This window comes from Notamacropus eugenii, chromosome 3 (assembly GCF_028372415.1).
Source record: "Notamacropus eugenii isolate mMacEug1 chromosome 3, mMacEug1.pri_v2, whole genome shotgun sequence".
NCBI lineage: Eukaryota > Metazoa > Chordata > Mammalia > Diprotodontia > Macropodidae > Notamacropus > Notamacropus eugenii.
This window is the reverse complement of record NC_092874.1, coordinates 205,345,006-205,362,168: the sequence shown is the minus strand read 5'-3', so window position 1 is coordinate 205,362,168 and position 17,163 is coordinate 205,345,006. Positions and strand designations below refer to the sequence as shown.

The window sequence follows — 17,163 nt, the reverse complement described above, 5'->3', positions numbered from 1 at the left end:
CTAAGGGGTGAAGGAGGAAAATTCCGGGAAGAGAAAGGGAGGAATGGAATGGGGTAGGCTATAACTCATAAAAGAGATTTAAAAAATTTTATTCAATGGAGAAGATAAGGGAGAAGGGGAGGGGAGCGGGGAATAAAGCTACTCTTCCCACATGTGGCTGAAGGAAGGAATAACATGCTCACTAAATTTGATAGGAAAATTTATATCACACCACAGGAAAGTAGGAGAGGAGGCAACAAGAGGAGTAAAGGGAACGTTAGAAGGGAGGGCAAATGGGAGAAGGGAGTCACTAGAAATAAACACTTTCAAGAAGAGACAAGGTCAATTGTGGGGGGGGAAATAAGGGGGATAGCGTAGGTCAGAGGGCAATATAATTAGCATCACACAACATGATTACTATGGAAGTCTTTTGCAAAACAACACGTTTAGTCTGTATTGAATTGCTTCCCTTCTTAGTGGGGTTGGGGAGGGAGGGGGAGAGGGAGAGAAGTTGGAATTCAAAGTAGTAGAAATGAATGTTGAGAATTTTTACTGCTTATAATCAGGAAATAAGAATTACAGGGATAGGGGTATGGAAATTTATCTTGCCCTGCAAGAAAAGAAGGAAGATGGAGATAGGACAGGGGTGGGGTGTGATGGAGGGAAGGGTACATTGAGGGAAGGAGCAACCAGAATGCAAGGTATTAGGAAGTGGGGGGAGGGGGGTGATGGGGAAAAAAATTGGTCATGTTACAAAGGGAGGTAAAAGCAACTAGTATTAAAACAATAGACTGAATTAATTATTGAGAATAAACCAATGACATTTTTGGTTTGGAGAAAAGAATTTCAGTCTAACTTTCCAAGAGGAAGGTAACCTCTGATAAAACTTGGCATTGATGGAAAAGTCAAGGTTTTAATGGTAAATTTGATTTTATGATTGCCATTTAATCAGGAACTAGAACACGTATAGAAAGTCATGTAAGTCACTTAAGACTTGCCTAAAAGATGTTCCTTAGCCAAAGTAAAACTATAAATCATACTTTAAACCTGGTTATATGAACTTGCCATTTTTAGGTGATGTGGGACTACTAAGTGATTGTTCTTCTGAGTCTAACTCCAGGTATGGGTAGCAAGAAAGGCGATCCGAGCCTCCATTACATGATGCCAGTATGCTCATGAGATGCTGGTATGAACTGCATAGGTGATCTCAAGAGTGGGAGAGCAGCTGTTCAGCATGGGCTGAGGCAGGATTCTCCAGACTCAACTTCCCCAATGACACCTGGCAGACTTTAAGCTTGACTGAATACAAGTGAACAATCTCTCCCACCTGGAATAGACGTGAAGTTGGGGAGATATTGTTTCCTTGCAATGTCCCCACTCTTGGTGGCAATTCCCTACAGTCAAAAGGTTTGTAAGCTTAATACCAGATCTATTCAATTATAGATTATGAGTAGAGGAACATCCAAGGCTGCCTAAAATTAAGCTATTAGGCATAGGACTTTAGACCAACAACATTTAAGTTAGGGTCTTTTTATTCTTAGTAATACTGAGGAGACAATTATATCAAGAGATTGTAAAGTTAGCAACATAAATATTATCTGTGTCTCAGTTGGCTTATGTTTAAAAAAAAATTTTTTTGTGGTCCATACTGTAAATGCTTTAAAAAGATGTATCACCTGACCAAAAGTTCGAGTTGCTTTATCCGCTATAAACTGTGTTAAAAATAATAATAATAATAATAAAATAGACTAATCCAAATGGCAAAAGTAGTCCAAAAAGCCAATGAAGAATACCTTAAAAAGTAGAATTGACCAAATGGAAAAGGAGGTCCAAAAGCTCACTGAAGAAAATAATTCCTTACAATTAGAATGGAGCAAATGGAAGTTAACAACTCTGAGAAATCAAAAAATTATAAAACAAAACCAAAAGAATAAAAAAACAGAAGACAATGTGAATTATCTCATTGGAAAAACAACTGACCTGGAAAACAGATTTAGGAGAGACAATTTAAAAATTATTGGTCTATCTGAAAACTACAATTAAAAAAATGAGCCTAGATATCATCTTCCAAGAAATTATCAAGTAAAACTGCCCTGATATTCTAAAACCAGAGAGTAAAATAGAAATGGAAAAATCCACCAATCACCTCCTGAAAGAGATCTCAAAAGGAATACTGTAGCCAAATTCCAGAGTTCCTGGGTCAAGGAGAAATATACTGCAAGCAGTCAGAAAGAAACAATTCAAGTATTGTGGAAGCACGATCAAGATTCTACACTAAGGGATCAGAGGGCTTGGAATATGACATTCCAGAGGTCAAAGGTACTAGGATTAAAACCAAGAATCACCTACCCAGCAAAGCTGAGTATAATATTTCAGGGGAAAAAAATGAAATTTCAATGAAATAAAGGACTTCCTAGCATTCTTACTGAAAACACCAGAGGACAATAGAAAATCTGACTTTCAAATACAAGAATCAAGAAAAATATGAAAAGGTAAACAGAAAAGAGAAGTCATAAGGGACTCATTAAAGTTGAACTACTTACATTCCTACATGGAAAGATGGCATTTAAATCTCTTAAGACCCTTCTCAGTATTAGAGTAGAAGGAATATATATACATACATACATATATATGTGTATAACATGTATGCATGTGTATATTATGTATGTGTATTATATATGTATGTGTATGTGGGTATATACATACATACATACACACACACACACATACACATACACAGAGTAGGTGGGCACAGGATGAGTAGGATATGAAAGGAGGATACCTAAAAATAAAGTTAAGTGTTGAGAGGAATGTACTGGGAGAAAGAGGAAATGAGAGGTATAATGTAGTAAATCATTTCACATAAAAAAGGCAAGAGTTTTTACAACGGAAGAGGAGGGAGGTAAGGGGGTGTAAGTGAGCCTTACTCTCATCAGATTTAGCTTAAGAAGGGAACAACACACATTCAATTGGATATGGAAATCTATCTTACCCTCCAGGAAGGTAAGGCGTAAGGAGATAGGAGAGGAAAGATAACAAAAGGGATAATAGACTGGGGGAAGGGGTAATCAGAAGGTCAAGAGAGAGAATGGAATAAATGGAGGGCAGGACAGGATAGAGGGAAATGTGGCTAGTTTTTTGCAACATAACTGTTATGGAAGTGTTTTGCATGGCTACACATATATGACCTATATTGAATTGCTTGCTTTCTCAATAAAGGTGGGTGGGGAGGGAGAGAATGCAGAACTCAAAAGCTTTAAAAATGAATGTTAAAAGCTGTTTTTACATGCAGCTGGAGTATTAAATAGGCAATGGGGTATAGAAATCTATCTTGCCCTACAGAAAGAGGGGAGAGTGATGGGAGAAGGGAGGGGGTGATAGAAAGGATGGCAGACTGGGGAAAGGGGTGGTTGGATGCACACTGTCCGGGGTAGGCGGAGGAGAGAGATGGGGAAAATTTGGAATTCAAAATCTTGTAAAAGTGAATGTTGAAAACATAAAATAAGCATCTTTAAAAAAAAAAGACTCCAAGTTCCAATTATATTTCATCCCAAAAAGTCATTGAACAAAAACTCAATTTCCCCCCCAAGACTAATTCAACCTTGCAGGTTATAAAGGTGAGAAGGTAGGGAAAAAAAGATTTTTTTACTTTTTTTTTTTACTTTATTTTTTAATAGTAAACTTTTGTTTACTATTCCCTAAGTCATTGCAAAGACCTAACTGGGTATGCCATTGAAAGATTATTTTAAAATTCTTGCTGTAATTCCTCCTGGCATAAAGTATCCTCATTCTAGTCTATAGCCTACCAAATCAAAACTTAATTCATGGTTTGCTCCCAGAGTTCCTGCTAGCCCTTGCCACTCTTCTATTTTTCATCTGGAGAATCTACTTTCATTTCAAAATCTTATCTTCCCACCCACCCAAAGTGTCAAAGGCAAATTTAGAAACTGGAAAAGGTCAGGAAGCACTCACTACTCTCCTACTCACTTTCCCCTAGGCTTCAGCTCTCACTCTGCACAGCTCTTTCAGGACAACGGAAAGAGAATGCCACTAGAATCCTAGAATGCTGTCTCTCTTTTGCCTTCAGGGGCCCATAAACTGCCACTATGTGACATCAGCTGGCAGTCTGGCTCAGGTTCAGGTTTTCTTCACTCTGATATCCATATTTTGGGGGGACATAGCTCTAAAGCAGGAATTCAGTCATCTTCAGGAAGCTAGTGAAAGAAACCAAACATGCATGTTATCATAAATGTTTCACAGTTGGAACAAATATAGATGTTAAGTAATGTTGGCATGTTAGTATGGAGCAATTTTTAAATTGTCAGCTATTAATAATGTCAGGGGAGCTGGGTACATGTGTGTTGTTTACTCAATCTGTTCTCCCAATTACAAATGAGACTTGGGGGATGTGGGGATGGGAATTTTAAAGGTTTCACATATGGTACAAATGATAATGAGCTACTATCTACTGAAGGAAGGAAAAGCTGAATTGGGCAAGATTTTAAAGAAAAGGAGTCTTTTTCTGGAACGATTTAAAGGCAGTCCCGCCTAGAAACCACTGGGTCACACATATATACACATTTTATTAAGCTTCATGAAGTCAAAATCCATCCATACTTCCCATGATTTGCAGTCACCAAATTAATATCCTAATAAGCAGGAAGCAAGTATCTTTTCCTATGACTGACCAGAAGATCTAGAGAAGAAGGAGCCTTTGAAGTTCCTGAGCTATTCTTTTAGACAGACTGTGGCTTTCTAAACTACATTAAGTCCAGAGCAGAAGTATAATGACCGAGACACAAACATATCTATGTCTAAAAGAATTTATGGAGACTAATACATGACTACAATGGTGTAAAAGGAAAAAAACCAACCCCATAAAATCATCAAAAATGAATGTTGCAAAATTACGAATATTAAAGCTAGCACCAAAGAAAAAGCATCTTTCTCTTACAGTACAGCTCCTGCCTCATACTAGATTTCAACATAATACCTCAAATACCATAGTTCCTCAGTTCATCCATCTATTCAGTTCCCATGAGCAGTTACTTCTCCACCCCACCTTAGCTAACACAGAAATGGTCATACCCTTGATCTTGCCATCTACCAGACATGTTCTCATATCTGACCATAGTATTTTAACATTCCAAATTTCCCTCTGCCTTATGACCCTTACCCTTGTTCTTCATGCTCTCCAGGGCTTCTACTGGCCATGCACTTCTCTTATCTCAACTAACCCCTTGACTTATCCATTTAACTCTATAGTGTCTTACACACTTAAGTCCCTTTGTCTTTCCTATTATCATGCCTTGTAACCCAGTCTTGGATTGTTCCTATTACCTGCTGCTTTCTCTATTAACGTGTTGAAAGGAATTGGAGAAAGTCTCAAAATTTTTCTGAGACCCTACAAATTTGTGAGATCTCAACTCACCCTTCAAGCAATCCTTTTATACCTAATAGATTTACTTCCCTGCTCACCATAGATCCTAGTTCAAACCTTTTCTTTCCTCTCACACCTCTCCAGGGACCTTCTTCCTTAATTCTCTCAGCTAAAGATCTTGCCTCATTACTTCCTCTTACTCTGGTCTCAAATGAAGAGGCCTCCCTTATTTAGGTAAATCCTTCCTACCCGCTAATTTTTCCAGCAAATTGCCCCCACTATCTACCGGCTCCTTCCCTTGCTACCTACAAATGCACAAATCTCCCTTCCTCCTTAAAAAACTCAGTTCTATTATTCCCTACTATCCTATAGTTCTTCTTCCCCTCTTGGTTAAATTACGTGATAAAGTTGTCTACACTAGGTACTTCTACTTTTCCTTTCCTTCTTGTCAACCCTCTACAATCTGGCTTCTAATGTTATTCAGCTTCTTGCTAACTCAAAAGTTGCCAATGATTTCTAAGTGCCAAAGCTAATGACCTGTCTTAAAACTATTTTTATTGACTTCTCTACAATCTTTGACACTATCAATCATATTCTTCTTGATGATCTCCTCTCTAGGTTTTTGTAGCACTTCTCTTCCTAGTTCTCCTCCTGCCTGATCACTCTTTAGTCTCCTTGGCTGGTTCTTTGTCCACATTAGTTCACTTAATCCAGGTATGCCCCAAGACTTTGTCCTGAGTCCTCTTTTCCATTTTATCTCAGTGGCAAACCTATCAGCTTGTATACAATTGTTATCTCTATGTCCTGGCCCTAATTATGAGCCAGAGTCCTACATCAGTATTTTGAACATTTGACCTTGTAAACATTTCAAACTTACACCTAAAATTAGTTAATCTTACTCTCTCTCTACCTCTTCCAAACTACTTTACTGCTGTCGAAGGCACCACCATCTTCTCAGCCACCCCTAGGCTTGCAACCTCAATGCCATCCTTTGCTCACTTGCAATAACCACACATATCTAATCCGAGGCCAAGTGCTTACTTTTACCTTCACATCTCATGAACACCTTTTCTGCATTCACAGCTGAAATGACCTTCTGACTGATCTCATTGAGTCCCTGCTCCTTGAGAACAGGGACCATGTTTTTGCCTTTACTTGCATCCTCAGAAATTAGTACAGTGGCTGGCACATACTAAAGGCTTGTTGACTACATCACTCCTCTGAAGAACTTGAAGATCCAAGGGCATGGAACGTTGCAAATGTCAGAATTTTTTTTTTGATATAATATTGACTTGGCTTTGCTGCATTTTCTTTTCTTCCTTCTCTTATAAGGGATGGTTCTCCAAGGGGAGAGAGGGAAAAGACAGGGAGATTTTAGGTGATGCAAAAACAAAAGATTTCAATAAAATGTTTCTAAACAATCTATGGAGAATTACACTGAGCAATACCAGGTCTTTCTCCCTCTACCTCACCCCCAACCCCCAATTTTAAAAAACCTTCCCCTAAATATAGGAGAATTTTTGCCTAATCAGAAAAGGGGAACTACATAAGCAAAAGATGTATTTTAAAAATATTTAACTTTTTCATTAGGCAAAAGTGAGATAAAATAATTACTCAGTCTATCTCAGTGGAGAGTGAATTGCAGAACCCTTAAGTTACCTTCTCCTCTCCAATCTCCAGAGTTGGTTTCTATTCCAAATTTGTCATGGCTTAGGGTACTATCTCCTCTAGGGTAGGATTTAAATCATTCTGTACAGCCTCACTATAGGTAACTGTTGTTCAAGTACTCTATACAGTCTGCAACTTACCCTTCCAGTCTTATTTCATGTTACCACCCTTTATACATCATCAAACTAAACAATTTGTTCCCCAACTTGACCTCTCTTCTCCCACTTCCACACATCTACACAAACCTTACCACATCATCTCAACTTTGCAGTATCCTGCATCTTTCTTCAAGTTCCTGCTCAGATTTCACTTTTTCCATGAAGCCTTACCTGATCCTTCCAGTTGTTTGTATTCTGTATTTCCCCAAATTTGTCTTGAGTACTTGGTTTTGTCCTTTGTCTTTGTCCTTATGTGTTAAGTTGCCCAGTAGAATGCAGGCTTCGTGAAAGCAGGGTTTATTTCTTTTTGGTCTTTGAGTCTAATATGGTGGCTTGAAAATAGCAGGCATTTTAAAAAAATGTTTGTTGAATGTTTAGAGACAACTAGTTGTGCAGCAGATAGAATGTTGGGCCTGAAGTCAGGAAGACTGGTTTCAAATCCAGCCTCAGACAGTTATGTGAGCCTGGGCAAGTCACTTAAATCTTTCTGCATCAGTTTCCTCAGCTATAAAAATGGAAATAATAAAAGCACTAACCTCAGTAGGATCACGTAAGATAATACTTGTAAAAGGCCTTAGCACAGTGACTAGCACACAGTAAATGCTATATAAATACTTATTTCCTTCCCTTCCCTTAGTAATCAGAGGTTCTACTCTCCTTAATTCCTTCTTTTACTATTTCCAGTTAAGAGATAAGTAGAGTGAGTAGCACAATATGCATTCATGTTCCAATGCTTTCAGAATAACAACAGCATTCGAGAGAGTAAGATCTGTGAAAATTTGAATTCTGCAATGTGTCAGAATAAGGAAATCACAAAAAGTGAGGAGAAAGGCATAGAACACACGTGATTGAGTCAGTTTTCATTTTATTCTTTTATTAGCAGAAATTAAGAATACAGCAAGTTGAGAGATCCCGTGGTGAATGGAAATATCACAGATGCCGTTCTGGAACCCCAACCCTCCATGATCCCCAAGAATGTGCTTTGTGGCTTCAGTAATTTGGGGGGGGGTGGGGGAGGACATACTGAACAAGGCCACTATTTAATGGGAAAAAGAAAGATGCTACAGAGGTCCTAACCTATCACCAAAAGAAAATTAAATAAAAATTCACACAGAGCAAGGAAGCCTCTGATTGCTGAGAGTAAGGCATTCAGGTGCTAACCTGGTGAGAGTTCTCAGGTAGCACAGTAGAACAAAATGCACAGGGAGGCTCTTGGTAATACACACACACACACACACACACACACACACACGGACACACACCCATGCCCACACACACACACATACACACCCTAAAGAGGGAGAGCTTCGACTGGATTGAGGACAGGTAGAGTTTTAATTTTTTTCCCCCATGGGTTTGTGCTCTATCAGACCAGGCTCACCTCCCTCTTTTAAGGTGCACAGGGTGACTGGCACCAGTGATTATGTGATACAGGGACCTATTATACTGTAACCCAAAGTGCATTATAGAAGACTTAACTGGGCTTCTGTTATTAATGGCTGCTTCTGTGAAACTGAATAGGCTTCCTCCCAGGTGGCTCTTGTCCTGATGGGCCCCATTTTCTCAGCGGGATTAATACTGCTCTTCATCCCCTCAGGATGTTCGTCATCCACCTGAGCTTTCTATGCTCACTCCTGGTGGTGGCCAGGGTAATGACCTCATTCAGAACCAAATACTTTTAATCTTCTCCCAGGTCCTACCATGGATCCACTCTCCTTGGCCTCTAGTTTCTGCTCACTTTATATAAGGCATCTTCAGGGATCCAGGAGTCAGAAGAGGAGAAGAGAGCAAAATTACACAGAAAAAAACTTTCTACCAAACAAGTCTTTCCTGTTTCACTGAACATTAATACAGTAAGCTAGCTGCTATGCTTGGTGCCTCATCATTTGGTTCCAATACCCATGATCCCAAGGTGACAGGTAATTTAAGATTTCTACCTGTTAAACAAGCCACTTCAGAATTTACTTGAAACTGAAGCCGCAGTTTCTTAGAACTTCACCCACTCTCCTTGACACTACCCATGCCAGAACAGGAGTCATAAATAATTTTTTTCTATTTCAAATTGCTTTTATAGGACATTATCCCAAGGATCCTATTACAATCTCCCTAGCAAGCTTCCTCTTATAATCCCCTAAAGATAGAGGTTCAACAAGTGTTGTAGATAGGGAACCAGGTTGTTCCCTAGAGGAGGGAAAGTGGGTATTAAACTTGAATTTAAGATGGTATGGCTGATTTTCCTCTTCAAGAAAAGGGCTCAGGAAGGGAGTATGCCAAAGGTTAAAAAAACCATCTTTATAAATTGAAGGGTATTCACAATTTATGCAAATTATCTTAAGAGACACCAGGACAAAATGAATCCTGGTTTTGATGGCTGGCTTTATTCTATCAACCAAGACACTCACTCTCTCAATGGGAAGAAAGGTAGAATTAGAGCAGTGATTTCAAAACAGAAGGGTTTAAGTGTCACAGAGCTCCTAGAGAAAGGACATAGGAAACTGATGCAGCTCACCATCCAAAGATAAACAACACCACAAAAATCAGACAGGCTGCCAAGAAAGTACTCACATTGCCCCAGTGCTAAATCCAAAGCTTTTCTTCCCATCATCTCCTCCAGCACCTGCATATACTGCTTGAGTACAAACCTAAACACCTTTTCTCAGAGGTGATTCTAGTTCTTAGGAATGTCACTAACAGCATCTGCTAAGACAAGAAACTAAGATCCCACAAAAGTACCCAGACTTTGTGCAGATGGGTACTTTTAGACCTCTCCATATTATCTTGTCCATTTACATGTTGCTCTCGCTAAAAAGACACATACAATAACCCTCTAGTAGTTCACTGCCAAGAATCCCCGGTATAAGAGTAGTCAGTAGACTACTGGGCTGGGCCTGCCATAGCCTCTGTCCCAATATAGCCCAAGGTATTCAAGCCTTTGGAGAGGCAATACCACCAATGCATTACTTATAATAGGGGTCTCACCTACAGCCTCCTTTGTGCAAAATTGAAACAGTGTGTGGTACTTGCATGTTTCATTCTTTACAAAAATTCCCCTACCCCACCCCATTTTAAACATTTATATAAATTCTTTTTTTAAACAGAAAGTTAGAAATCTTATTTACATTAATTTCTTTGTTTTCCCAAAAGAGCATCTAAAATCACACCCCTGCCCCTTAGCAAGATATAAATGTTTACCCCAAATTGTGGTAGATTTATTTAAAAAACAGAGAGGAGGGGAGGGGAGGGGAGAAGAGAAGAGAAGAGAAGAGAAGAGAAGAGAAGAGAAGAGAAGAGAAGAGAAGAGAAGAGAAGAGAAGAGAAGAGAAGAGAAGAGAAGAGAAGAGAAGAGAAGAGGACAGCCAACTAAGATGCCCCCATCTTCTACAAATAAATATGGCATTGAACAGAAGCCAGTTTGCCAAGGGTCCTCCATGGCCCTCAATCTGTAGATTCCTAAGAATAAGTTAAGTTTGAGTGTACATCTCCTTTTCTCCAAATTGATGCACTCCATCCTTTGAGGTATGATTTATTTTTGTTTTTCTCTTCTTTATCGTGTACCAAGTCCAGCCCCTGGGAAGCCTCGATGCCCAGATGGGTTTCAAAGTTGTGGGGCTCTTTCTGGTGTTTTGCATCAATGGCCAGTCAATATGGACCGCAGCTGTCGCTGGCCCTGATTCTGGATTATGGTTCAGGGACACCGGTAGGTTTTACAGTGCGTCCTCCTCGCTGCAGCCCCCACCAATCATGAAACGGAACTCCTGGAGGTTTGAGACACCATGGAAGTGCACAAAAGCCCCAGCAACCACAAAGATGTGAAAGAGCTGATGGGAGTGAAACTGAAGACAAAAAGAGGAAAAAACAAAACCCCACACATAATTAAGAGTTTAGTTAAAGGTACTTAAAACGCTGACCTCTGGTTCTACAATAAGCTGAAGTACAGAGGATATAATCAGCACTCCTGCTGGCCCTTCCACACACACCCTGACACAGTCAAGGCATAAGTCTACAAGTTGGAGGCCCAAGAATCACTAATACACTTCACACTAGAGTATCTGTCAGGGTAAACTCATGGCCACTTATCATCTGGCAGAGTTTCCTTCTAGTACAAGTCAAGGAAACAATGACTCAAGATATATACAGCATACACTGCATAATGGACAGGGTGCCAGTCTTAGAGTTAGCAAGACCTGGGTTCAAGACTTGCCCCTGACTTTTACTAGTGTGACTCTGGGTAAGTCAACCTCTATGTGCCTCAAGCTAATCTCCAGTATTTATCTATTAATGCACAAATAGGCTCTGTAGTCTTTGTTGGTGAAGGGATTTTTCACCACAGATTATTCTTGTATTTACATATCATAACAATGGCTCATTGGTACTGAGATTTCTTTGCAAGTGACTCCTTCATGACTAACAGTAAAAAAGATTTATGTATGGGGCCATCATAGCATTCAGAGGCTCTTTATAGTCAGTGACTCCTATACAGGCAAACCACTATTGAGTTTACACACTGACCACCTACCTTAAGGGATGCTACAAAAGAAATTTCTGTATATTGTGGGAGATTGGAAAACATGACTTAGGAGATTCCCTTCAAATGTAGACATATATGCTATGGGAATGCCTTTGCACCAATGACAAAAACTACAAAATCATGAACTAAGAAGAAATCTCAGTTCAACTGAGGCTCAAAATGTAGGATTACTTTACCTTTATTTTATGGACTGATAAACTGAGTTTCAAGCACATTTAGGATCATAAAGTAAGCAAGAAATGTTATTCAAGTGGCCAGGTCTCATATTCATTACTGACACTTCAAGTCTCAAGAACTTAAGAATGAGAGCCCTTCTTCAATTATAACATTCTATATATCGTTCACACCTTTACTCTCTGTACCTTTATTGTATTCTAATACAGACTTCCCCTTCCCATTTTATAGCTAAGGAAATGGAGGCCCATACAGGTTAAGTGCCTTGGCCAAGAGGACAGTTAGCTAGAAGGGGAATGGGTGCTTGAATACAGGGCTCTAGATTTCCAGTCCAGTATCCTTTTCTATTATGCTGTCTCCTTAACAGTCTAGTTAAGTGAGCATATACCCAGTCATCCCTTATCTACCACCATCAAAATAAAAGGGTTCCATAGACTTACCCAGATGTCACACTTTCCAGGGAAGAAGCGCTCTGGGATCCGAGCAGCGTAGAGTGCAGCTCCAGTGATGTACAGGCAGGCCATGAGCAGCAGCCAGCCTATCTGTCCAATAGTGGCAGCCTTCAGGAATCCTTCCGAAAAGATATAGTGCAGTGTAGGAATGATTCCACTTAGGCCCAGGCCCAGAAACACTCCTAGGAATCAAACGAGGGGGAAAAATCAACACAAACATGGATAAGGTATAGAACATATTGGGTTGGTACTGAAATATCAAGTTTGTAAATGGGAGGATCCAAAGAACAAAGAGTACAATATTAGTGTCCCTTTAGAAAGGGACAAAAGGGTTTGTGAAACTCTAAGGCAGTGCAACTGTGCTATAATAGAAAATAAAAGCACACTGTGCTCCCTCCTCTGAGTGATGATTTATCTGATCAGTTGTCAGTCTTCAAAGGGTTTGGAGTTACAATGCTACAGAAGTTCAGGTAAGCTGCCTCTTTGGAAAAGATAGGAATTACAACAGACAGTAACAGAATGAAAAATGAATACATCCATAAATTCTGCACTTTGGGGAGCCAGAAGTCCTAGGGTACCTGAAGAGATCTGGAGCAGATTCACCCAAGATGCGAAGTCAGGGTACAAGAGACATGAGATGGATAGGGTGCTTGCTCCCTGTGTGGGGTGTGTCTGAGCCTCAGCCTTGCTATCTTGGATGAGTCTCTAAACAAGTTTAGCTCAGTCCAGGGAATCTCATAACTAGGCATTTGTTTACCCAGAAGTACTGTAAGAATATGCCCTGCGATCACATCCTAGAGCTGCCATCTGCGGAGGTGAAAATTTTCTCCCTACTATCTTCTCCCGAACTCTCAGTCCTACATAATCTGTATCTTCATCTGCCCTTCTATTACAGATTTAATCTTCACTCACACTCCTTTGTCTTAGATCTCTTCATCTCAGACTCCTTCCATTGTATGGTGTTCATGTAAACAAGCTCTCTGCAAGATGATAATCCCTGGATGGAGTTTGCCCTAGAGATCACTATACCCTTCTTTTCTTTTGATTTCCTTTTTCCCAATTTTCATTCCTGCTGCCTACAAACATGTTCAGGTCTCCCACTGCCTGAAATGACCTTCACTTGACTGTCCTATCTCCTCAAGCTATCATTCTATATATGTCCGTCCCTTCAATGTCAAGCACCTGCAGCGTTACCTAAATTCAATGCAACAACTCACCCATTTCTCATTTCCTTAAAATCAGGTTTCTGATTCCATAGCTCTACTGAATCTCAACCCCAATCTGACTGCCTTTTCTCAGCTCTCACCCGACTAGACCTCTCCAAAGATTCAGGCACTGAAATTTTAAACTTTATAGATATTTCCACATTCTATGCCCAGACACTCTTTTCCTCCCTCTGGGTCTCTGTGACACTGTTCCCTTTAGGTTTTCTTTCGATCTGACTGATAGGTGCCTACCTACCTGTCTCTCTCCTGAAAGTCAGACTGGCATCTCCAGCTGCCTGCTGGTTAACTCCACCTGAATGTCCCACATGCATCTCAAATTTATGCCCCCAAAAAAGACCTATATTGCCCTAAATCCTTTCCCTTCTAAGTTTCCTATTTTTCACCATTTTTCCAGGCATCCTGATTTATAAGCTAGGTGGCACCTTCAATTCTTTCCCTCCAAATTCAATCAGGGTCCAAACCTCATTGATTCTACCTCCACAGCAACTCTCACAACTGTTTGTTTCTCTCCACTCAAAAACATATTTAAATATTACCCCCAAGCCTCTCCTTCTATCAATTAATTCCCCACAGAGTAGCTAAACTGATTTGTAATCAATCAATAACAATTTATTATGCACTAAGCACCAGAGATACAAAGATAAAAACAGAAACCGCCCTTGACCTCAAGAAGCTTACATTCTATCATGGGTAAACAACATGCACACACGACCTCTTGAGTTATGACCTTTATGTCCTTCAGATTTTAACTCTTTGAAATTCAAACTATATGCAAAGTAAATACAAGATAATTTTGTGGAAGAAGCACCAGTAGGTTGGGAGACAAGAAAAGGTTTCATATAGGAGGCATCTGAGCTGAACCTTGGAAGAAACTAGGAATTTTAAGAGGTAGAGGTAAGGGGGGTAGAGTACTTTCCATGCATGAAGGGAAGCCTGGTGGCATAGTAGATAAAATGTTGAGCATCAGAGTTCAGCCTCAGACACTTACTAGCTGTGTGACCCTGGGCAAGTCACTTAATCTGTCTGCCTCAGTCTCCTCTACTGTAAAATGGAGATAATAACACTATAATAACACTTAACTGTAACAGTGCTAAATGGCTATGAAGGAGCAACTTGCCTTCCAGAAATGCCATGCATGAGGAACAGTAAGAAAGCCAATGTGGCTGGAATATAGAGTATGTGAAAAAGAAGACAGGTCTAACTACATCCCTCCTCTGCACAGAAACTTCAGTGTTTCCCTATTGTCCTTATTGCTTCTAGAGTAACAAATTCTTTAGCCTGGCATTAAAAGTCTTTAACAATCTGTCTCTAAACTGCCTTCCTACCTTACTTCATTCCTTCCTGTTACACACAATACCTTCTAGACAAACTGTCTTAGTTTGACATGTAATTTGACATATAATATCCTGCCCCTTTGTACTGTTCCAGACTCGTATCCCCCTACCCCTGCAATTCATGACCTCTACCCCTCAATAACTTGAGTGTCACTTCCTCCAGGATGTCTTCCAGCATGTCCCAGATGTCTTCTCCTTTCTCAAATTATCTTTTATCAACTGGGTTATGTTGAAGGTAGTAGAACATAAGCTTCCTAAAGGTAGATGCTGGGCTACTTCCTGTGTCCCTAGTACCTTGCACACAGAAGGTAGTTAATATATGTTGCTCAACTGAATTACCCATTTGAGGCAACTTCCTATCCTGAAAAGGGAACTAGTACTCATGAGGTAACTTGGGGAAATAGGAAAAAAACATTAAAATTTAAATGCTTTCTAAAGTAAGCCAAACTCCTTGCCTAGAGAAGGCACTTGGAATCCTAATATGATAAGAATTTGTGCTTACAATAAAATGAAAGAGGGGGAAAAAGACATAAGTTTCTTAGCACCCAAGAAGTATGGGAACCCAGACCAAAAGTACTTGAGAATCAAAGCTCATCAATGTCACTAAGACACTTAGACATTTCAGGAATATTCATGGAATGAAAGAGGCTTTGAAAACTTGTGCTATGACTGATATTAAGTTCTATAAAACACATGAATCCCAAATTTTAATGCCTATCCTTTTGTTTTGAGGTATACAGCTGCTATAGCTCCCTAGAAAAAGTAGACTGCTTGACAGGCACTATAGACTGAACTCTACAGAATTACAAGCATGAAGTATTATCGGACTAGAAGAAATCATAAAGACCTTTTAGTTCAATCAGTGTTGAACTAAAATATATAACCATCAATTTTTGCCCAAGATCGTACATCTACATCCTGGACATCGAAGATATTATTGAGCCTCAAAAAGATAGGTACCCTGAAAGGGGCATCTAAACAAGAAGGGAGAAATGGCATTATTTATGCCACTAGCCACAACCTTCAATAATCCTAACAAAAAATATTAACTAGTCTCTATATTGCCTGCAAGCAAAACAACCAAAGCCTTGCCTTTTCTTTGCTTCCAGATGTTTAAAAAAAAAAAAGAATCTTGATATTCTTGATCTTTTTTTAAATCAAAGGCTCAACAGAGAGGATCTTATGTTGCATACAAATAGTCAGCTACCCTTGGCAAGCATGCTGCCCTCTAATGTGTCAATGTTTCAGTGAACACTCTCTCTCTCTCCTCTCCTGTCCTCTCTTCTCCCTCTCCCTTTCTCTCCGCCCCCCCCCCCCCCACCTTTGGAGACAAGCATTAAGCACTGTCCATTTACTTGCTTGAAACACCTTTGACAAGAGAATGATGACATCAAATTTCTTTCCACAACAAACCGACTTGCCTATACCTAATAAATTAAATGTTTTCTTCCCAACTTTTCATACTAGAAAAAAATCATAGTTGGAATGTATTTTCCCCACCCTCAAAACTTCCTTTTAATACTTTATGCTTCACTTCTACAACAGCACCTATAAGAAAAGAATCCAAAGGGCTTCCTATATCATCTTCAGACTGAAGAGACACGACCCAGAACTCATCATTTTTATTTCTACAGAAGAAGTAATGGAAATGAGCCGTATGTAACGACCAGAGACCAGACAAGCCAAATGGTTATGTTAGTCACTACAGAGAGTGTTAGACTTTCACAGCAATTAATTCACCCAAAAGCTCCCCTGAAGAGAATTAAAGGTTTCCTTTATTTTAAAAAGTTTAAAGAGTTTGCCACTCAAAAATCAGTCTCCTAAATACACCAGAAAAATACAGGTTTATTTACATACTAACCCTTCTCCTCAATTAAAAGTTCTCCAACTGCTGAAATAATACTCTTACCTGCTCTCACGCCCCGATACTGAGGGGTGGCAAACATATCCCATTGGGAGACAATGATGGCCGCAATCCCCAGCACACAGATGACAATCAAGTAGATGAAGCAGGGCTGTGGATTACAGTAGAAGGAGTAATAAAGCCAAGGAACAAAACTTCCCATGATCAGGAGGGCAATGCCAGAGTAATCCAGTCTAGAATAGGACAAATATTAAGTTTAATACCCCACCAAAAAAAATAAATCTCAGAGCCCTAATTAGCAACATTAACTCTGAATTATCAGAAACAACTATGGCAAACTTTGGCTTCCTTAAAATAAGCAATACTGAGACTGCTAAATATGTTCCCCTAGGCTAAATCA

The 17,163-nt window shown here is 39.7% G+C and overlaps 1 protein-coding gene across 6 annotated transcripts in view; it reads right to left on the bottom strand.

Moving 5' to 3' along the window:
- Positions 1-8,033: 8,033 nt before the first annotated feature.
- The window catches only part of ADIPOR2 (adiponectin receptor 2), an 80,667-nt gene continuing 71,537 nt past the window's right edge, over positions 8,034-17,163 (bottom strand). For all 6 annotated transcript variants that reach the window (XM_072654131.1, XM_072654132.1, XM_072654134.1 and 3 more), the window contains exons 6-8: positions 16,809-16,996; positions 12,328-12,521; positions 8,034-11,018 (exon numbers count right to left, since the gene is read on the bottom strand). In XM_072654131.1, coding sequence (XP_072510232.1) covers positions 10,890-11,018; positions 12,328-12,521; positions 16,809-16,996 — 511 coding nt within the window. In that variant the 3' untranslated portion in view covers positions 8,034-10,889. The remainder of the gene's footprint in view (positions 11,019-12,327; positions 12,522-16,808; positions 16,997-17,163) is intronic.